At 41.9% G+C, this 23,748-nt stretch overlaps 1 protein-coding gene across 1 annotated transcript in view; it reads right to left on the bottom strand.

Moving 5' to 3' along the window:
- The window catches only part of LOC139640103 (plexin-B2-like), a gene marked incomplete at both ends in the record, with an annotated part of 37,744 nt that overhangs the window by 6,389 nt on the left and 7,607 nt on the right, over positions 1-23,748 (bottom strand). Inside the window, 17 exons of the mRNA XM_071514270.1 lie at positions 361-461; positions 573-709; positions 1,143-1,238; positions 1,516-1,599; positions 2,417-2,629; positions 4,329-4,440; positions 4,545-4,727; positions 6,599-6,735; positions 13,101-13,233; positions 13,530-13,678; positions 17,420-17,583; positions 17,868-17,955; positions 18,845-18,940; positions 19,052-19,153; positions 20,662-20,773; positions 20,868-20,979; positions 23,199-23,358. Coding sequence (XP_071370371.1) covers positions 361-461; positions 573-709; positions 1,143-1,238; positions 1,516-1,599; positions 2,417-2,629; positions 4,329-4,440; positions 4,545-4,727; positions 6,599-6,735; positions 13,101-13,233; positions 13,530-13,678; positions 17,420-17,583; positions 17,868-17,955; positions 18,845-18,940; positions 19,052-19,153; positions 20,662-20,773; positions 20,868-20,979; positions 23,199-23,358 — 2,179 coding nt within the window. The remainder of the gene's footprint in view (positions 1-360; positions 462-572; positions 710-1,142; positions 1,239-1,515; positions 1,600-2,416; positions 2,630-4,328; positions 4,441-4,544; positions 4,728-6,598; positions 6,736-13,100; positions 13,234-13,529; positions 13,679-17,419; positions 17,584-17,867; positions 17,956-18,844; positions 18,941-19,051; positions 19,154-20,661; positions 20,774-20,867; positions 20,980-23,198; positions 23,359-23,748) is intronic.

Genomic DNA, 23,748 nt, shown 5'->3' with positions numbered 1-23,748 from the left:
GACAAGATGCCGAGGACAAGATGCCGAGGACAAGATGCCGACGAGACAGCCGCTCAGAAAGGCCCTCGGCGTGGAAATCGGAAACTTTGCTTCGGGTCTTGGAGAGAGCTCGGCGCGCTATTATCAAGTTTATTTGGCGATTCTGTTATTGAGCCTGGGGTTCGGCAATTATTCAAGACAGATGTCAGATGTTTCTAATGACACGTGTCTAATTCCTGGGTCTCCATTGTTAAGTCAATATAAATTCTTGGCATCGTCTTAGAGGTTTGGTCTGATCTTACAAGTCTTGGTAAGCAGTTGAAGGTCATGTGACTTCATATGTGTATGTGTGTGTGTGTGTGTGTGTGTGTGAAAGCATACCAGTGAACTCTTTCTTGCAGCGATCTCGGACGCTCTCCTCCAGATTCTCCAGCTGGTGCTTCACCTTCTCGTACTCCCTCTCCGCCTGCTGACTCTTCCTCCTGACAACACACACACACATGTAGAAAGACACAAGTAGGCAAATGCAAACAAAACGTGTGTGTCGTGTCTGTGTGTGTGTGTGTGTGTGTGTGTGTGTGTGTGTGCATTACCAGTAGCAGTAGACGGACACGGCTATGAAGAGCAGCATGGGTAAGATAACTCCGGGGATGATTATAGCCAGGGGAACCTCGTCTTTCCTGGCATAGGTGACTGAACCCACCTTCCACTCTCCGTTACCGAACTTGATCTAGTGGAGAGAGAGAGAGAGAGAGAGAGAGAGAGAGAGAGAGAGAGAGAGAGAGGTAAAGAGAAAAAAGAGAGATATATATCACCAAATGTAAAGAATGTCTCATCACATTTGCATCAAAATGAAACTTGGTTTAAAAATAAACCTGTCATTACATGGTCTTCAGACTTTTAATTTTTTTTTTTATCAGATATTTTTATTAAAGCATATTGAACAAACTCCACATCTCAGGCAAGCTGGTTAATGTGATCCAACTGTGGAACCAAAACAGACTCAATTTCCTTCCAACTAAACCAGTGGAATAAATGAATAACGCTTGGTGCAGTGAAGCACAGTTTATGACCACAGTGTTTGTTGGCTTGTCGCTTGTTGGCTGCATCCAGCACTGTGTGTGTGTGTGTGTGTGTGTGTGTGTGCGTGCGTGTGTGTTTACCACGAGATCCAGCAGGTCGTTGGTGGTGTCTCTGCGTTGGCGTTTAGACCTGGATTTGGGCTGGGAAGAGGGGGCTTCCAGGAACAACTTGTCGTCCTGTAGAGAGTCAACAGATTGCTGGATGGAGGATTTATCCGACGTTTACACTGAGCTGTAGTGATGTTGTTTTTATTAATAGTGTGATGGATGACAGTGTTATTTCCTGCTTGTGTAGTTAAAAAGGCAATAGATTTCTAGACAAATTAACACTTAAATGCTGTTTTCAATGTTCAATTTAATAGTGGTTTAGAAAGTAATACTCCTTTTTACTATGTTCCATTTCTTTAAGAGAGTGTGTGCGTGCGTGTGTGTGTGTATTTGTGTGTGTGTGTACCTGTAGTATGTTAACATGACAGGAGGCATCTCCAACAAATGCCTGGGCCTCTCTGGCTGTCATCGCCTTGGAGAAACCACGACCCTGAAAAGAGACAGAGAGAGAGAGAGAGAGAGAGAAATCAATAGAGTGAGAGAACAGCAGAGGGGAAAGGAGAAGAAGGGATAGGGAGGGAGAGAGAGAAAGAGAGAAAGATGGAAATCAGCACTGCATTCATGTCATGAATACACAATATTGATACTGTCAGCGGTAAGACGATGTACTATCAATATGAGAGCTATATGCATTCAAAATGTGATGTAAAAATTACAAAAAGTATTGACTAAGCTACGTTATCTACAGCTGTAAATGGATTATAGTTAATGAGGTGAACAGTTTTTACACCTAGACACTTTCTGTACATATGTATGGCGGTGTTAATTAAGCTGTATATAAGCTGTTTTCCTCATATTCCCATATGCATATAGTATAATTTTTCACCTATTTCACACTGCTTATAATTCATTTGTAGCTATATTTTGAAATCATATGTACTTCTTTCATATATTCATTCAGATTTCTTTGTCTTGTAGGTTTCATACTTTTCATTCATACATTCACTGGACGTTCAATATGTTCTTCACATGGTGGGATTGCTCTAATCTTATTTCTCTTCTATTTTTCTTTGCTTTCTTTTCATCATTTCAGTTTCATCTTAAGTGACGTCGAGTGACCTCTGTTTTAATTACTATGTTTTTATTTACTTGCCTATTCATTTGATGGTATACTGTATTTGCTGCCAAGACTGACCTTTTTTTTTTTTTCGATATGTACTGTTTGCTATAATTGAAAAACCCCAATAAAAATATTGTAAAAAAAAAAAGAAAAGAAAAGAAAAAAAGTGACGTTGAGTGTAAATTACCGTCACGATGATGATGCTGGTCTCGGTGATGACGTTCTTGGCCAGCTGGTTGAAGGTGGGGTCGGGGTGATAGTCGAAGCCCTTCAGGTCCTCCGTCATGTTGTCCAGCTGGACGACCGTCCGGAACGACTGGGTGTCGGAGCAGCAGTTCACGGCTGGGGAGAGGAACTGCAGGACGGTGTCGTTCTTACTCAGAACCTCCTGGTACTGGGACTGGGGTGGAGAGAGAGAGACAGAGACTTAGTAAAACCTGGGAGGGGTCCGACTGGCCGGGGGTTCCACTGATCCCACGTCAGCACAAACCAAATAAGTGACAATGTGAACTTTCTGCTGGATGTAATGTCCATCACTCTACACTACATTTACACTGTTTTTCTTAAGGCTGATACTAATTCAATATCTTTAAATTTGGCTATTTTCATGCCAATAAACAAAATAGCCAAGCATTCAGTGTTTGCCCTTGAATTTTATTCTCGTCAGTGTGGAAAAGCCTCTCAAAACAGCATTGAGATCAGAGATACATATTCATGCATCCTTGTGTGGAATCTGATCAAATTGTCCCACTGGGATCAGTTCAGGCTCAGCTCTTCCCATAGACAACCACTGTAGTATTAATCAATTCCCCAATAAATATGTAATCAATCAAACTGCATCATATCCATCATATCAGAGGTGGGCCATACTGACTGAACCAGATCTGATTTTTAATAAAAGCCAATATCGGCCCCATATATCGGTCTAAAGCTCGACTGGCATACTGTTCGTTCATAGTCAAAACTTGAGAGGAATGGAGCGAGAGAGAGAAAGAGAGAGTGCGAGAGAAAGAGAGAGAGAGAGAAAGAGAGAGAGAGACAGAGAGAGAGAGAGAGAGAGAGAGAGAGTGATTCAATTTCACTGCTGACTAGTTTTGAGTGACGGGCTCTCACAGGAATGATTCACTGCAGGGGAGAGCAGGTGAAGTTATTTTATCATAGCTTCATCAAAAGCTCCTGTCTGAGACCGGCAACAAAGAGAGAGGAACACGGTAGGGAGGAAGTGAGGAGAGGGAGAGAAAAGAGGCAAGAGACAGAGAGAGAGGGAGGGAGAGACACCAAGACCGATGGATGGAGGGAGAGATTTTAACCAAAAGATAAGCTTGGACTGATAAGAAACACCAGAAAATTATTAAATGCAATATAATGCCATAACTATACATCATAAAATTGTATCAGAATGTATTTTGAATGTGTTATTTATGAGGTAAATTCATAGCATACATCATGGTAAGCATCAAACTGATGTAAGTTATATGATAATTTAAAAAAACAACATTTCTTGCATTTCTGAAAATATAAATTATTGTTCTTCATACTGGTGGTTGTTTTCCTCTTTGATGTTCACTGACTGGAGGTCATATTTTACCCTCCTTTTTATTTACCGCTGCATCACTGATTATAGTCCGAAAAGAGCGTGGAAGGAAGAAAACAAAAAGGTACAGGAAACAAAGAGAAAGAAAGAGATACTTTGAAGGAGGGAAGAAAAACGGAGCTGAAAAGCGAGAACGAAAAAATAGATTTGTAAGAGCAATGAAGACGGGAGGAAGAGAAGGAGCGGCGACAAAAGAGAAATGACTAGATGGAAAAGGAGAGGGAGAAGTCAACGGGGGGTAGAGAATGAGAGAGGAAGAGAGAGAGACAGAGAGAGGGAGAGAGAGAGAGAGAGATGTACCAATTTAAACAGAGAACCAGCAAACTCCATCAATCTGCTGGCACTGCACGCTCTCTGGAACTGCTGTTCACACACACACACACACACACACACACACACACACACACACTGAGGATAATAGCAGCAGCAGTTTGGTTGGATAATTTTAAATCCCAGAGACAAGCAAAACAAGCACACACACACACACACACACACACACTCTTACCTCTATAGAAGTGTTGTCCTGTGAAAACTCGTCAGTGGAGGTCAGCACTACCATGGCGGCTTTCTGGATCAGATCGAAACCGTTCCCCATCACCACGATCCTCCGACCACCACTGCACACACACACACACACACACACACACAAATGCACACATATTAAGACCTACACACACTGTTATCGCTTCAGTCATCAGTTGATGAACTGCAGTATACGCACCATCGGAAGCTGGTCTTGGGGTAAAAGTCTGTGATCTTGGGGTTCTCGTAGTACTGGTATGACGTGGCGATGTCCTTGGTGGTGTTCTTGCCGTATTTCACGGTTACCGTTAGCGGCTCAGAGGGGAACTTCTGCGAGCGGGACTTGCCCGTCATACAGGTGATCTGACGGCCAAACTCCTGGCTGCAGGTGGAGAGGGAGAACGTAGATAGGGAACGTACATTTTTAATGTGCAACCGTCAATAAAGACAAGCAAGTAAACATGTCACGTTTCATGTGAAGCACAAACTCTATGAATCATTCAGGTTTACGTAGTCGAGTTCAGAGAAGGTCAGAGAGGCAGGTTTGTGACTGGAAGGCAGGTATGGATCCCGGGACCAACTAAAAAAAAACACCTGGGTGGGCAGGTGTTCTTCAGCAAGGCACTTAAAGGAATGGTTTGGTTTGGGGGGGATTTAGCCGTTTTTCCTGCCAGAGTCAGACGAGGAGCTGCTACTTGACCCCCTAGACTTCCAGCGACTGAGCTATGCTAACCGTTCCCATACCCTCAAACTGCACTGCAGACACATAAAAAAGGCATCCAAGAGTTTCTCGGATTCTGGTCAAGTAGGAAAATTTCCCCAAAAACAAAACTATCCCTTTAACCCCTAATTGCTCCAGTGGAACCACTAAGTGGCCAACAGTAGAAGACTGTGGTTGGACTGGGCTGCTCTCTGTTGTGAATGTGCGGACCTGTATGGATGTGCAAACCCCCCCCCTGGATATATAAAGGTAAGGTATTGACAATAATGCAGACGTTTATCACCTGTGAGATCAGTCTTGGGACCAGGGGCCAGTTGCATAAAGCTAGTTTAAGACTAGTCTAAGCCTTAGACTAGTCTTAGATTCTCAGGTTGGACTAGACTAATTAAAACTGTTAGTCAAGTCTGAAGTCTGTCACTTAAATAATACGACAGACTTATTTTGAGGTAGGAAAGTAAGTCACCTTCCCTCTGGCTAATCTTGAGTTAAGAACTTTGTTGTTATGGCAACGAGTCGGCCTGTCACAGTGGGAAGTTTAAATACTGAAGCTATTTCATACAAGATGGCAAATCTCTGGTTTTTGGAAAGAGCCTGAAGAAGAGAGAGAGAGTCTTTAGAGACAGAAACAACCTGTTAGAGATCTACAACAATCAAGAAGTTGCAGGAACAGGTAAATATAAGCATAACCCTCTATAGCAAGTCTGACTTAAGGTCACATTTAAGTCTAAGACTAGGTCTATCTTTATGCAACTGGCCCCAGTATTTAATTTGGACTGGTTTGTTGTAGACCACTGGTCCCTTGTCCGCCCATAAGTTGTTTACTTCTGCAAATCTGCTAAGTTCTAGACTTGTTGGAATCTATTCAGAAAAGCTGCTACCTTAGTGAAATAGGCCAGACATAGGCCAAATAGTTTATATTTGCATAAAAGCCCCACAACTGGTATGCATGTACAGTTTTTACATTTTCAGAACTGCAGCATCGTAAAAACTCATCGGCCATTGCCAGCAAATAGCTTTTCTTGCATATCAGCTGAACTGATGATAGTATTGAAAAAATGTCTACACCTATATTTTGATAGCCACGTAATACAATATTGATGAGGGAACATCATAAACTGTTCACATTATAATTTAATGGTGAAATCAATTGTACTGTGTGCAATGATATTGCAATTTTATGAATACTGAGAACATTGCAATTTTCCCTTATGCTTGATTGTTATTGTTAATAAAATGGCCATTTCCCCGGTACTCCAAAAATGGCTCCAATTCTGAAAATGTTCTGTACATGTATAAGATTTTTGATGCTTTAATGTACATTTAAATGAGTCATGTACATTTTGCATGGATAAATAGAATGGAATAAAACAACTTTAATGTCCAACCAGACTGGAGAACTGTCCTTGGCCTCACCTCAGGCACAGTTGAAACACACTTTAACAACATGATTTATCAACCAACTTAATTACTGATTAATTAACAATATGTGTGAATCTTTAACAACAAAACAACCAATAACAGGTGCTGCTTACACTTGACAGGGAACACCCCCCACGGTAACGGCAACATCATCCTTAGTCGCCGTGTCCAAGTCTTCTCCGGTGATGGTGATGATGGTTCCTCCGTCCGCCGGACCCTTCACTGGGTGCACTGCTGTTGGTTTGGGGTCCTGGACAGGGAAGACAACAAATCAGCTATTTGTACTTAAGCATGTACTTAAACACTGTACCAAGTCACTGCCTAGACTGTACCAAGTCACTGTCTACACCAAGGGTATTCAACTAAAATTCAAGGAGGTCCAGTCACTAAAATTTCTTCCCATCATAGGTCCGTAGTATCATACTGTCTAACTTGCGCTATGATTCGGAGGCCTATAGTTGTTGTATGACTTTCTATCAAATAAAATAAACAATGTACATTTCAATATCATTTCAACAACATTTATTGATCAATTTCAAGAACTTTTCCCATGCACACACATTGAACGTGTGGAAAACAAATCAGTAGCTTAAACATAATTAAAAGTATCACAATTATGTTCTAAATTAAAGTAAAAGAAAACAAAACAGTCTTCAGCATAAAATAAATAAAAAGTGCCTGTTTTTGAAATAATGCAAACAGAACTTTCAAGTCCCTTTTTTTCCCACAGCGCAGTCAGTTCTGAAAAAGTAAATACAGAAACTAGACATTCTTTCCTATTTTCAACCCAATGTGAGTAATTAAACAATGTGTTCAAGTGAATTTAACTTGTTTCTATGAAGTAGCACCGTTATGAGTTAAGCTGCTGCAGTATTCCTGCCGTCAATCCGTCAATTCTGGCCGTTTTCCGACGATCCGTGTGGCCGCAGCTGATGCTATTCAACAGTTCTCTTTCTTTTTCCATATTTTCTTCTTCACATCTCTACCTTTCTCAGTGAGAGAAATAACAATATCTTACTTTTCTTATTTTGGAGCAAGACATGCTGTCATCTCTGTCTGTGTAGCTTTCGTCTCTCTCTCTCGCTCTCCCTAGTGATGCACTATAAACAATCGCTTTGATTGGCTGAGTTCAGTGAAGTAGACGCATGTGATTGGTCTGTGACCTCCTAGCTCCACTGAGCGATTACCGTATGAGCTGAAACATCTGCGCCTAAGGTCTAAAGATGCGCCCGTGGAAAAAACGCTCTGTCAATCTTATTCTCATTAATTGATCAGACAGAACCGGCACTGGGTCTGCATCCGGCCCGGAGTCCGCCAGTTAGTGATGCCTGGTCTACACTGTACCAAGTCACTGTCTACACTGTACTCTGTCTACTCTGTACCAAGTCTGTCTACTCCATACCAAGACACTGCCTACATGATTGTACCAAGTCACTGCCTAGACTGTACCAAGTCACAGTCTATACTGTACCAAGTCACTGTCTACACTGTACTCTGTCTACTCTGTACCAAGTCTGTCTACTCCGTACTAAGACACTGCCTACACTGTACCAAGTCACTGCTTAGACTGTACTCTGTCTACTCCGTACCAAGTCACTGCCTACATTGTACCAAGTCACTGCCTACACTGTACCAAGTCACTGCCTACACTGTACCAAGTCACTGTCTACACTGTACCAAGTCACTGCTTAGACTGTATCAAGTCACTGTCTACACTGTACCAAGTCACTGCTTAGACTGTATCAAGTCACTGTCTACACTGTACCAAGTCACTGCCTACACTGTACCAAGTCACTGCTTAGACTGTATCAAGTCACTGTCTACACTGTACCAAGTCACTGCCTACACTGTACCAAGTCACTGCCTACACTGTACCAAGTCACTGTCTACACTGTACCAAGTCACTGCTTAGACTGTATCAAGTCACTGTCTACACTGTACCAAGTCACTGCCTACACTGTACTCTGTCTACTCTGGACCAAGTCTGTCTACTCCGTACCAAGTCACTGCCTACATTGTACCAAGTCACTGCCTACACTGTACCAAGTCACTGCCTACATTGTACTAAGTCACTGCCTACTCTGTACCAAATCACTACCTACACTGTACCAAGTCACTGCCTACTATACCGCCTCTATACCCAAGTCACTGCCTACATTGTACCAAGTCACTGCCTACACTGTACCAAGTCACTGCCTACATTGTACTAAGTCACTGCCTACTCTGTACCAAATCACTACCTACACTGTACCAAGTCACTGCCTACTATACCGCCTCTATACCCAAGTCACTGCCTACATTGTACCAAGTCACTGCCTACATTGTACCAAGTCACTGCCTACATTGTACTAAGTCACTGCCTACTCTGTACCAAATCACTACCTACACTGTACCAAGTCACTGCCTACTATACCGCCTCTATACCCAAGTCACTGCCTACATTGTACCAAGTCACTGCCTACATTGTACCAAGTCACTGCCTACATTGTACTAAGTCACTGCCTACTCTGTACCAAATCACTACCTACACTGTACCAAGTCACTGCCTACTATACCGCCTCTATACCCAAGTCACTGCCTACATTGTACCAAGTCACTGCCTACATTGTACCAAGTCACTGCCTACATTGTACTAAGTCACTGCCTACTCTGTACCAAATCACTACCTACACTGTACCAAGTCACTGCCTACTATACCGCCTCTATACCCAAGTCACTGCCACTCTACCAGACCTGTGAGGACTCCACAGAGTCACTGCACCATTCACTGTCTATGGAGCGGCCTCTGATTTTACATCCCGGTGCCGTCACAAATTCAAGGATTCTCTCTATGATTTCTAGCTTGAAAGTGTGGTGCAAGTGGTTCACAGACATTGACTGAACTGTCCTGGGGCACAGAAATAATATATGTGAATTCTTAAAATGGGTGGCACACCCCATTAAAAAGTCTGGGAGGACAACTTGGTACTTAATTAGTTCAAGAAATCAGCAGGAGATCTTGTGGGGTTTTTTCACCCCTGAAGAGAGCTAATTAAAGACAAATATTCCAGCGGTCCTGACAACATGAACATGACTAGCTTGAAAAACAACTGGAGCTTCCCCAGAGAGAGAGATAAAGCACTGCCAGGACAGACTATGTCTACACAGACACTATTAACCTCTTTACGTCCTCTTTCTCTCTCCTTTTTTTCACACTTCACTGTGTCTGCTGAACAATTACACTCATCAAACAACCAACCTAGGACAGGGAGAGGGAGAGAGAGAGAGAGAGAGAGAGAGAGAGAGAGAGGCAAAGAGAAAGTGAGATAAAAACTAGAGTTAGACCATTATATCAGGCCTTTTATTAAAAATCAGACCAGTCAGTGTTGTTGATACGTTGGATACGATACACTTTGATTACATATTTAATGCAGAGGTGTGATCAAGTCAACTTTGATCAAGTCCCAAGTCAAGTCCAAGTCAAGTCCATGTCATTTATGTCAAGTCTCAAGTCTAAATGTAGAACAGCAAGTCAAGTCAGAACAAATCAAGAGTCCAGTATCAATTTAATATCTTAAAGAAAACTAAATATCTAGGACTTTTCAATGCAATATGGTTTTAATAGGATAAAAACTTGGTAAGAGCAGATTCTATAATCAGTTTCAACTTCAATAAATTCAATCATTCCACACAAATTCAGAAAACAGAATTTAAATTCAGTCGTCTGCTGGAACAAAGACTTTAGAAACCTTTTCAAGTCATCAAAGTACAAGTCAAGTTCAAGTCCCAGGTCACCAGAACCCAACTCAAGTCTCATCTCAAGTCTTCTCTTCATGCATCAAGTCAAGTCTCAAGCAATTAAAACTGTGGCTCAAGTCCAAGTCATGTGACTCGAGTTCCCACCTCTGATTTAATGCAGAATTGATCAATACTACACTGGTTGTCTATAGTCAGTATCGACCTTCAAAAACACCATATCGGTCAAACCCTGAAAGAAAGAGACAGAGAAAAGTAAAGAGAAAGAGAAAATGTAAAGTAAACATTACACTTTAACCAAGTAGTGTTTGTTGTGTTCCTGCTGCCGTCCTGCAGGTACCAAAGCTTTGATCACATCAAAACCAAAACATATTTTCAATTTCCAATGCTGAATAACTCAACCCCGTGTTATTTTGGCAGCAAGGTAAAACAAAAAACAAAAAAAGATTATGTATCACCGCAGAACTTCACCGGGGGGTTCGACGGTTTCAGAGTTTATCAAGTCACTCTGCTTGAAGAATATTGACAATGGAGTCAAGCGCAGTATGCGGTGGATGCTGAAATACACCAGCCGGTTGGTTCCTGTTTGTTTAAGGTTTTGTACTGGTCTGTGCTGACAGCAAGACAAATAAAACAAGAGCAAATATGAATTCTTGAGCTGCACTGGAGGATAAAGCTGCTTCAGAATCTAACGAGTCAATCTGTCTGGAGAATTTAGGCGAGGCAGACAAGCACAGTATGTGAAGGATGCTGTTTGTGCTTGGTTTAATATTTGGCTGATTTTTGTCTATTTTGGCAGCAAGGCAAAATATTAACTCCAAATGACACATTCTGAGTGCAACAACTTATTCTGTTAGGGAAAGATAGAGAGAGTGATACAGCAGTGATGCAGTTGCAGAGAGGCACTTTCGCATTTGAGATCTGTTCTTGTTATTTTGGCAGTGAGAGCCGCAAAACAAGAATAAATATAACAGGGATGAACTCGTATTAAAACAACTCCGCCTGTTTGGAAGTTATACACAGAAAAACAGGCCGGCACAGAAGGCTGCAATACTGAAATGTATTACTTGTATTTATAATATAAAATATATTACTCTGTGAGTGAGTCATCGACAATTTGACAAAACAAAACTACTAATAATAATGATAATTAGCACCACAGAACTTCACTAACAGCTACAACAGATTAAAAGTTGAACAAGTCAATCTATTTGGAGGATCTAGACAAAGGAAAAAGGGCCTTTAGCAAGTGATGATTTTATAATAATAAATTAATAACTTATCACTACTACTTCTTAATAACTTATTTAAAAAATAGGCAATAAAAAGACACTTGACAAAAAAAGAGAAGTAGTGAGGGAAAGTTATAAAAAAAAATAGAAAAAAAGAAAAAAATTAAGTTCAGTATAAAACATGCAAGTAAAATAACTAATTTAGAGCAGTGCTTTTTTATATTTCGACAATTATTACATTATCCAACAGTAGTTATATAATCAGCTGCTTCAGAGCCAGCATATGACCGTTTTCTTGGTAGCGCTTTTGGAAAAATGGGTTTTATATTTGTCTATTTTGGCAGCAAGACAAACAAAATCAAGTCACTCACTATGGGAAAATACTACTTCAAAGTTGCAGCTCTCGGCCAAGTTGGAGAAAATACAAACAGAGACATGCCGTTGCTGAAGGAAAATCAGTCGTTTTTGATCATAAGCGTCTCGCGGTCGTCTCTAGCAGCTCAATAAAGGAACACGGGTAAATATGAAAGCCTACAACGTGATGAAAATAAAACGACGGGGGCCTAGTTAGAGAAGCCGCGCAGAGCAGATAAGCAGCCGCTGGAACACATGTCAGTTATTCCGGCTGTATTTCTTTCCTTTCTCTATTTGCGGGACGCGAGAGCTGCTGAAAGTTGAGTACAGGTTTTTCGCGGTGGCGGATTTGTATGTGAGGGATATTTTTTACTCGTTGCCTCCGCGGAGTCTTCTTCAGGGAGTTGAGTTCCCTCCCGCCGCGCTGGAGGAAGGCAGCCGTGCATGTGTAGCTGTGTTTTTTTTACTTGGTTTGTTCTAAATCTCTTACCGTCTTGAGGATTTGATCTCCCGGGTTGGAAGCGGTTGCGACACAGAATGCAGACAGACTGACTTTGCTTACTGTATTTCCATACTAACTTTGATGAAGTGTGCACAGGGTGACTACAAGTTTCAGAAAGCCACATTTTTAAGAGCTTTTTAATGCTGCCTGGAATTGAATTTAAGACCAATTTAAGTACCGAAATAAAGAAACAAAGCTGGTAAAAGCAGCCTGTTTCTGATTGAACATAGATAATGAAAGTTAAGAAACTATAAACGGGTCACCAGGAAATTAAATGTTAAGGGACATGAAGTAGTTCAGCACATAGGATGCAGTGTACTACTAACCCTGTTCTGGATTAATCTAAGAGTGGACAAAGAAACCTGTCATTTCATACAAAAGAAGAGACTATTTAAGGCATTTTAACTTTAACTTACTTTTTACTTACCTTTTAAGACTTTTTCAGACTTTTTAAGGACCCATGCACACACATGCACCAGGGTAACGATACCCTGGTGCATGTGTGTGTGTGTGTGTGTGTGTGTGTGTAAAAGTTAAAAACAAAAAGTATGAATATAGTATAGCATCTGTTTCTGTTAAAACCAACAGTTTTCATGACTGACCAAATTTGTCGAACCCGGGGGAAGACAAAATTTCTCTGCCCGAAGAAAGGTTAGGAGCCTTAGGATATGATGAGCTTATAAATATGTATAGTGCGCATGTGTGTGCATACATGAATGCACAAGTATGTGAATTTGCAAGCATCTACTGTATAGTGTGTGTGTGAGTGTGTGTGTGTGTGCGTACACCTACCCTATAGGTAAAGATGACTTCAGATCTCCCACTTCTCCCTCCCTCTACTTCCACTTCCACCGCTCCATAGTTCAATTCAAATGGGATGTCAGATGGCGGGGTGCGCCTCGCCGGGCCGATCTCGCACACCACGCTGCGGAGGGGGAGAGAGAAAGAGGGAGAGAGAGAAAGAGAGAGAGAGAGGGAGGGAGAGAGAGTTATCATAATCACTACCAGCAATGTTAGGAGCTTAAACAAGTTCAAACTACTGACAGATGTTCACTTTTTCAGTGTATTAGAAATAAGCTACTGTTGCTCAGTCAAAGAGGGAGAGGGAATTTTCTGTTCTATTCATGGCAACAGGGGATCTAAGGTTCATGTACACAGATTAACCTGAATAAGACTTTAACCAGAGTCTGGACAATTCCCGGCGTTATCTCCTCAGATTACCTTGTAGAGACGGAGTATCTGTCCTCCTGGTGGACGCAGTCCACTCCGGCCACCGTGATCTTCTTCACGTCCTCCTGCTTTATTCCCAGGTTGGAGCCTTTGATGGTCACCGAGATGCGACCGTTCAGCGGGCCGAAGCGCGGGACGATCTGGGGGGGGGAGAGGCGGAGAAACTGAAGCGAATACAGTCCCGTTTGATGTAATCGTTTCATGGTTCATTCTGATCAGCTTTTTCACATTTAACACGCAGCGATGATACATTTAGTTTCATGTTTTACAGCAAAAACAAATGTTGAAATGTCAATCACAAACCAAAAATCCAGCAAGTAGTTGCGTCCTGCGATGACAGTTGAAGAATACATGATGAAAACTGTTTATTTTGCTTGTCGTTTTGTTTTGTTTGGAAGCTAGCATCTTCTGTCTTTCCTATATGTCATAAATGGAGGTTGATTTATGTATTTAATGCTGTGTTTTTTGTCTTTTTCGTCATTTAAAAGCTCACCAACAGCAAGCTCAACAGCAATAACTGTTGAGCTAACTACAGCTGGAACAAATGATTGATGTTGTGGAGAAAATAGGATGCACTCTGAAAATGGTGCTGGGTAGAAGAGGATGAAGTGTGAATGCAACATGGGAAAGCAGAATGGATTCCAAAATGACACGGGGAGAGATTGGGATCGATTCAGAAATGGTCTTGCTTGAGAGAGCCGGTTGGATTTTGGGAAACAAAAAAACAAAAACAAAAAAAAAAGTTCGTCTAGAGAATAAGATGAATTGTTAAAATGATACTGGAGAGAGAATGGGACGGATTGTTAGAAATGAAGTTGGAATAGGATGGAGAATAGTTTCTGAAGACGAACTGGTGGAGCTGATTTTATAACTAACCAGGGAGTGAGGGAAAGAGATGGAAGGGATTTATTCATCCTTTATTTATCCTGGGTGTACCACGGAGACCCAAGTCCCTTCACACACACACACACACACACACACACACAAACACAAGAAAGTCATACTTTGATGCAATTTTATACAGCAGTCAAAGGTGAGTTTATTCACAGTGTGTATCTGTGTGTCAGTATGCATCTACCTGTAAGAGCGTGTATATAAATGTGTGTGTATAATCATTTCATAGCGTGTACACAGACATATTTCTCAGTAGTTTAAATAGCTTTAGCAGCTCGGTTCCATGTGTGTGTGTGTGTGTGTGTGTGTGTGTGTGTGTGTGTGTGTGTGTGTGTGTGTGTGTGTGTGTGTCGGGAGATTTCCCAAGTGGCACAGAGAGAGAGAGGGAGAGAGAAAAAAAAAAGGTGACAGAGGCAAAATCCAAACAACTGCTTTGTTTGTTATGATATAACCACAAACTTTCCATGAGTTCATTCATTACTCTATTTTATTGCCTTCCTTTGATTGAACCATCTATGTGTGTATGTATGTGTGTGTGTGTAATATTGGCATGCATTTTGTGTGAATGTGTAGTCATGGGTGCCTGCATCCTGTGACTAGCATAGCTGTTGGTACACAAACAAGCAAATAACAGAATGTAGTTGACAGTGTGTGTGTGTGTGTGTTCGCCCCAGGCTTGTGGTCTAATTTCATTGTGGACTATGACTTTGTCTGTCCATCACGCAACGATATCACACCACTGATCAAATTTTGATGAAACCTGGTGGAAGTCACTTGACTGAGCAGAGCTGGAGAAGGTTTTAATCAAAAACTACAGCAACTGGAATGTTGTTGATCCAAAATGGGAGCTAATGTTAGCAGTAAAGCTACTTCATGTTGTTAACGTTATATTTATCTCCAAACCAACCAGGCATAATTAGTTTTAGCAGTACTTATCTATTTTAAACCGCTAAAGTCACCTAATGCGGGAGCGGATCTATGTTCCCAGGGTCCTATGTTCCCAGGGTCCTATGTTTAACCCTAACCCTAACTAACCATATTAAGCGAATACAGAGCTGGTGAACATCTTTTTCAGGTTCCCATTATGTGCTATATAGAGCTGGGGAACATAGGACCCTGGTAACATAGGACCCTGGTAACATAGGACCCTGGGAACATAGGACCCTGGGAACATAGGAATGACTCTACCTAATGCTAGTGTGCGCTAGCAGGCACAGCTAGCATAAACAATTTGACTGTAACAGAAGTGCCACTAAGGATATGAAGCATAATGTTCACCTATTACTAACACTAAAGATAAAGGCTGTTAATCCTGACAACTAACAAGAATTCCACCTTTATGTTATGTAATTATTATGTTAACTACATGAAGTAGCTGACTGCTAACATTAGCTAACGTTATACAGCAACATCATGGATGTTCCTTCAGTCCAGTTGCTGCTCTGCACATCTCTCCACAAAAGTGAAGGATAATTCTGGTGTATATTTTAAACTTTTTGTCCAAAGAACGGTTGAGTTTGTCTCTTTTTCCATCTGCTTCGCCGTCTTCCGAGTAGTTTCCCACCCTGGGAATGACGTCAACCAAATATGGCCGCTATGTAAAGCCAATAATGCAGTTTCAAAATTACACTTATTGGCCCAAGGGTTAATACGCAAAATGAGATTTTCCACTAACAGTTTTCCCCTAAGGTTTTTGCACTTATTTATGGATTACTGAAGCATTAAGCTGCATATCTTCTGATATACAAGATGACACCACTATGCCAGTCTTTTGCACTGTAATATTCATTGAGCTGTACGACAGTATTACAGGTAATGCTGTTTATTTATTTGCCTGCTTTTTGTCATTTTGCGCAATCTGATTTATTGGAAGGCATGTAAGCTGTTCTTGGTTGGTCTTCCCTCTGCACTTGTGCACTAATGCTTCCCTTTATATTTTTTTGTAATATGTCAATGATCAAAAGTACATTACAAAAGGTGCAGTCTGCTGAGCGACGGCTCCTCTTCAGTCGTTCCTTTGAAACCATTGGATGCAGTTTAGCACAGCGCCGTGCCTTTTATTACAAAAGACACATTTCAGACTTACCATTGTGACTTCTATCAAAAAGTTGTCTGGCCTTCCTCACAACAAGAAGGGAAAAAAAGCACTGCATTGTATTCATCTATCAGGCTCTACTTATGAAACTCCCCCTGCACTTCTAATCTCTGCTGTCTTTTAAACCCAGCCATTATACAACCAGATCACAGCACTTGTTAGTTTTGAATTCTGAACTTGAAAAGGCTGGTTTCTGGTGCTGTGCACCTTATAAATGGAACAGACTGTGAAGCACTTTGAAGTTACAGTCTACCTCAGTGATTTTAAAGCCATGATATCAATTTTCTATGATGTTTGCAGTGCTTTTTATAATGTTTGTCCGTGTATGTTGCTGATTGACTGAATTGTACTGAGTATTTTCTTTGTTATTTTTATGGCTGTTCTCAGGTCTCTCTTAGTGAAAGAAGTGAAAACCGGCTTATGCTTGTTAGATGCTTGCCAGCTGTGAGCAGCAATGCAAAACCAAACCAAATCAGTTAACAGCTAACATTACTGCTACACACGCTTAGCAATGCCTGCTATGCTAATGTTACATCCTCACCAAAGATTAAGCCCACTTACAACAAAGAAGCCCAACAAACAATATGTGAAACCTCATCGGGAAACCAGGGAACTTGAAATGAATCTTCTACTGGCTACAAGCAATTTCAAGTGTAGAGAAATGTGAAATGGAATAATCAGTCTTCCAATGCAACTGCAATGAAAACTATCAGCAGGTCTATAAAGGTTGCTACCACAGGCATTTCAGACATGGCAGTTCAACAAGGACCTAATGAAAATCCTACAGGCTCTTAGACACAGCAGCACATGAACATGTATAAAATCCTGTCTTACAAAATAAACAAGCACGGGGGGGGGGGGGGGGGGGTTTGACATGGTTTGTATGACTTACATCGGTAATCTTGGGGTTGGGGCACTGTGCCGGCTCCGGTGATGGGCAAAGCTCCCGGTACACGCAGGTGTGTGTGGCGGAACACCAAACACACTGGTACTTGGCGTCGGCGTGCTTACACAGGCTGCAGTCTTCCCTTCCCATAGAGCAGTTATAAAGCACCACTGGAGGGAGAGGAGGGGGGGTGGAAAGAGGGAGAAGAGGGAGAAGAGAAGAAGAAGTGGGGAAAAGGATGGAGGAAAGGAGGGGATGAAGGTAAAGAAGACAGAGGAGGGAGAGAGGTTAGGGCTGATTACCATAATGCAGTCGAAATTGAATTGGAAATAAGAGAGAGGAATCAAACTCATACACTGTGATTACTTCACTTCCACACTTCCATCTTGATTTGTGTGTGTGTGTGTGTGTGTGTGTGTGTGTGTCTGTGGGTGGGCGTGTGTGAGACACCAACCTGTCAGGGTGCTGTCAATCTTCCTCTCGGTGTCTCTATCTTTGATATGGAAAGATACGTTCACCTCCTGCTGCTTGTCATAAGCAAACTGCACGCGCACGCGCACACACACATACACACACACACACACACACTTGTGTTTATTTCACATAAGGTCTGCATAAAAAAAATCTACTCACCACCTTCCAATTTGGAGCTCAACACAAAATTACCTTGCGTCTATCTAACTGTGAAGGTCAGCACACATACACACACACACTCCTGTAGCCATAAATCATGGATCAGAGATCAGGGATGTGTGTGTGTGTTGGGAGAGGGTGGGGGGTGGGGGTGTAGCGAGAGAGAGAGAGAGAGAGAGAGAGAGAGAGAGAGAGAGAGAGAGAGAGAGAGAGAGAGAGAGAGAGAGGAGGGAGAGAGAGAGCGAGAGAAATATAGATTATGGAGAGGAACAGAAAGACAAGAGATAATGAGAAGAGAATGATAAAGAGAGAGACTCAGTAGTAACACACACACACACACACACACACACTTCGGCAGCACATCGGCAGTGTTAGACTCAGCATGATGTCAGATCAATGGAGAGGGAGGCAGAAAAGAGGGAAAGCAGAGGAGTGAAGAAGAAAGGGGAGAGCAAAAAGTCACAGACACACACACACACACACACACACACACACACTCACACATTTTATCCCAGTCGTTCAATGACTAAGGGAAAATAATGATGTTACTTAGTAAACCATAAGGGGGCGCCATAAGACAGGCACTTCTGTAATAGTAAATAAACAGGAGATACAGCACTTGCCACCCATTGTTGTAGGATAAATACAATTAGAGAAATACCATAAATAAATAAATGACATTTATTATTATAATTAGATGTACTGATTTCATAATTGTGATTATAAATGCTGTTTCAGAGGCTGACAAGAAAGCAATTCTGGAAGAAAAACTGAATACTTGGAATTGTGTATACTAACCTCGTATCCTCTGAAGTTGAACTTTGACCCCTGGCCCTGGGTGACCTCGTCTTCCGAGTGCTTCATAAGCTCAGTCCCGATGGTAAACCTCCGGCCCTGGAGCAGGAAGGATGGAGGGAAGTAGTTTATACCCAAGAAATACTGACCATAAACCATGATGCTTAGCTGTTCCTCCATCAGCCGAACTGCAGATATGAGTGATCTCACCATGTAGATGTCCAGGTTCTTTCCCTGGAAGCTGATGGGGGTCCTGTAGCCCACAGGGATCAACAGAGGCTCTGGAGACTCAAACTGGGGGCAACTGGCAGACTGGAGGATAGACAGAGGGACAAGCAGAAGCAGAAATATAGAGTTCAGTAATCAATAACACAATTGAGACGGTCAAGTCACAGTTTTTAAATTGTAAGGGGTACTAGAAAATTAAAGGCAATGTAAATCCTATGATTTAAAGGGCAATGAGTAAGATTATTACTGCCCCTTAGCACAAAATGACCATAATAAATCAGCAGGGGGTTGATAGGATTGTTGATTAATACCAATTACTCAGTGATTACTTGGCCAGGTGCTGAAATTTCTGGCTTTCAAATCTGAGCTTCTGGCCCGTACGCATTTTCTACGGCTCAGTGATGGAGGATGGTGCTACAAAGAGCGACTGGCATCGCAACACATTTCAGCTACAAAGGCTAAAAAGCTTTGTTCTCAAGCCAAGAAAGCAAATGACAAAAGAAGTAATTCATTCTGAAAATGTAACTATATTCTGTGTGTCAATTACAGGCCAATGTGTGTCGATGTTGTTGCAATTCCTACTGTTCGCCAATAGAAGTCATAGAAACTTAATGCCCCTTTAAATAACACAGAGACAGAAATGCATTTCTTGTTTGGATACCGCAAATCCAACAAAATAAGAGAAATTCCCTTCGCAGATATCTCTGCCCTCTCCTGGAGAGAAAAATGACCCTATGTACTTGGAGAGTTGAACAAATGTGCTACCTGGCTGCCAGATGGCAAGAGAAATGAATGTGCTTAAATAGAGAAAAATATATCGCTGCACTCTGCTACACTGTACACCTTGCCATGTTAATAAATGTGTGCACTGCTGTTTGAAAACACAATCGCTTACATAGTTTCATACTTTAACTATTACTTATTTGATATTACAAAGATACTGTAGAGGAACATATATATACATTGATATTATAATCCCATCAATAATCAATGTATAGAAAGTAGAGATTTAACAGTTTTAGTGAAGACTTGCACTAAATACTGAAGTAAATATCGGTCTTTTGCATTCGTTTGGCTTCAAAACACTTGGATTATGCTGCTCGGGCTGTTTGGAGTCATTTTATGGTCACTTTTTGTCCTTCTTGGAACTCTAAAGAACCAATCCCCGGTCACTTCAGTTGTTTTGGAGAAGGCTGACATGGAGCTGCACCAGCCAACTCGCAGTGTGTCATGTGGACATACAAACTTTGACTTCTGACTGACATGAGGGTGAGTAAATAATGACATTTCATTTCATTTTTGGGTGAACTATTCCTTTAATATGTTCTTGACATGTTGGAATTGTCAGTTGTGTTATATTTAATACACACAATTTGCTCCATTGTCACATATATTCTATTTCCCCTATGCTGTATTCTACTTTGCTGCTGCAACGCCCCAATTTCCCCACAGGGATCATTTAAGTTTTATCTTACCTTTAAAACTGATATATAATGATACTATTAAAGTAGACTGTACAGAGGAACACATAGAGAAGAAAAAGGGACAGACATGAGAAATAGAGATAGATAGACACACACACCACAGCCTACCTGTTGTGGTTTGACGATGTAAGCGCCTGTTACAGCATCGTTGCTGTCACTGCAGCTGTGGTCCTGGGCGTTCCACTGACAGCCCCATTCACTGGTCACACATGCTATACACCTGAAAACAATACAAAATACAAAATAAAGAGGGTGTGTGGGAAGTCTACTGACAGTGTGTGTGTGTGTGTGTGTGGGGGGGGTGTGCGTCTTACGGTGTGTTCTGGTTCTTCCTGACAGTAGCAGCACAGTTGTAGAAGTGATACTCTCCGGATGTCACCTCGATGTCATCGTTCACCAGCACCTTGACCGGGACTGACACGTAGTCTGAGCACACACACACACACACACACACACACACACACGAGAGAGCGAGAGACAATGAATAAATACAATGGAACTGCAATTTTAGGAGAACCGAGAACATTACCATTTTACTATCTATGATAATCCGGCATGTGGGAAAACGGCACATTCTCAGTTCTCTTAAAATTGCAATTTTGCACTGAGTTGGCCATTATATCACGATCTGAACAGTTTATGATATTTTCTTTAGCACTATTTCTTGTCTATCAAAACAGAGGCATATACATTTTTTCAGTCCCATCATGGTCAGTTCAGCAGATATGGAGGCAAAAATATTTGCTGGTAATGGAGGAAAGAAAAACGTTCAGGGCATCAAACTGCACATGTACACAAATTTTGGGGCTTTGACGCAAATATGAACAATTCATGTACATTTCACCTCGCCTGATTCTTCTCAGATAAAACTCAGACTGCTTTGTAGAAGAGACGAGAGGGCTAAAGACACTTTCCTGTGTCACAGCAACCTAAATTTAGCTACAAATCTGTTATCACACCATTCACTTTTGGTTAAAATGTTGCTGAACTGACTTACAGCCAAGCCACAACAATCTGTTTCAGGTTTCTCTCTTTTTCTACCCTGGTTGTTAGATATTTAGACATTACTAGTCCATACCCGAGGATGCGCGCGCGTCACAACTCCGCGCAGACTTGCCAAAAATGCACATAAACAGCGTAAATTTGGGAAAATGGAAAAATCAGCTTTGTCAGTCCCTGCCTATGCCAATGCTCAATGCCAGTGTGCGGTTTCAGATTGATTGGCCAACCCATTGAGGAGCAAAACAGATGCAGACAGACAGAGTTTTCCTCATTTTATAGTAGGATTTGTATGTCATGCATGCCAGCATGTCCATGTGCTGCTGACTCTAAGAGCCTGTAGGATTTTCATTAGGTCCTTGTTGAACTGGCATATCTGAATTGTCTGTGGAAGCAAGCATTATAGACTAGCTGATGGATGTTACTGCTGACACTAGTTTTCACTGCTGACACTAGTTTTCGTTGCTAATGCTAGTTTTCACTGCTGACGCTAGTTTTTACAGCTAATGCTAGTTTTCACTACTGATGGTAGTTTTCACTGCGGACGCTAGTTTTTACAGCTAATACTAGATTTCACTGCTGATGCTAGTTTTTACAGCTAATGCTAGTTTTCACTACTGATGGTAGTTTTCACTGCGGACGCTAGTTTTTACAGCTAATACTAGATTTCACTGCTGATGCTAGTTTTTACAGCTAATGCTAGTTTTCACTACTGATGGTAGTTTTCACTGCGGACGCTAGTTTTTACAGCTAATACTAGATTTCACTGCTGATGCTAGTTTTTACAGCTAATGCTAGTTTTCACTACTGATGGTAGTTTTCACTGCGGACGCTAATTTTTACTGCTAATGCTAGTTTTTACTGCTAATGCTAGTTTTCACTACTGATGCTAGTTTTCACTGTGGACGCTACTTTTTACTGCTAATCCTAGTTTTCACTGCTGACACTAGTTTTCACTTCTAATGCTAGTTTTCACTACTGATGTTAGTTTTCACTGTGGATGCTAGTTTTCACTGCTAACGCTAGTTTTCACTACTGATGTTAGTTTTCACTACTGATGCTAGTTTTCACTGTGGATACTAGTTTTCACTACTGATGCTAGTTTTCACTACTGATGCCAGTTTTCACTGTGGATGCTAGTTTTCACTACTGATGCTAGTTTTCACTACTGATGCTAGTGTTCACTGTGGATGCTAGTTTTCACTGCTAACGCTAGTTTTCACTACTGATGCTAGTTTTCACTACTGATGCTAGTTTTCACTACTGATGCTAGTGTTCACTGTGGACGCTAGCTTTCATTGCTAACGCTAGTTTTCACTGCTGACGCTAGTTTTTCCTGCATTTGAATTGGAAGAATGATTTCACATTTCTTGCAGAGAAAAATTTCACTGCTATATTACAGACTACAGCACTGCTTGGACGTGATGCGTCGCTCTCGCAATGAATCTTGGGGCTTCCCATTCGTCATCACCATCCCTCGCATCCTTCGCTGGCAAGTCAACCGTCTTTCTCCATCCGTCGTCCTCGGTGTTCCTTCGTTTTGGAATCGTACTTCAGCCGTTAGCCATTACGTCAAACGGGTCGCGGAGGACACAAGAACGCATTGTGAGAAAGGCCCATGTGCGTACGCCTGGCAGTCAACCTACCCTGCTGGTCAGGAGTGGGCGGGATGTCCACCGGGTCGGGCAGGGTGCAGGTCACCAGGCGGTCGAGCGTCACCGCGGCTCCGCTGCGGAAGGTGCCGAAGACGCACTGCAGGCTATCGGACGGCCTCAACCTGGGGAGGGCGGGCACGCTGATCTCAACCTAGACGAGGGGCAGAGGAGGGGGTGAAGGAGGAGAAGAGATAGAGGGAGGAGAGGAAGGATGAGAAGGAGTTACGGAGGGGAGGAGAAGGGGGAACGAGAGGAATTAAGGAAAATAACGGGAGGAATAGGGCGAGTGCCATAGAAACACAAGAGGGAGACGCAGAGGAGAGAGGGAGAGATGAAAAAGAAAATGAGAATAGAGGAGTAATTATTTTTCACATCACACCTCTACTGGCGGCACTCACATCGCCGTGAGACAAAGAAACCAGGTGTGTGTGTGTGTGTGTGTGTGAGACAGAGCGAGAATGAGCGTGACTGACTGAGTTAGAAAGTGTGTGTGTGATATTGAGTTTGTGTGCGTGTGAGGGGGAGAGAGAGAGGGCGAGGG

This window comes from Centroberyx affinis, unplaced genomic scaffold, assembly GCF_046629955.1.
Source record: "Centroberyx affinis isolate AG114_WGS23_722 - 3 ecotype Tasmania unplaced genomic scaffold, CSIRO-AGI_Caff_v1 ptg008342l_1, whole genome shotgun sequence".
Classification (NCBI taxonomy): Eukaryota; Metazoa; Chordata; class Actinopteri; order Beryciformes; family Berycidae; genus Centroberyx; species Centroberyx affinis.
Note: the sequence above shows the minus strand (reverse complement) of the source record. Positions and strands in the feature narration are given on the sequence as shown.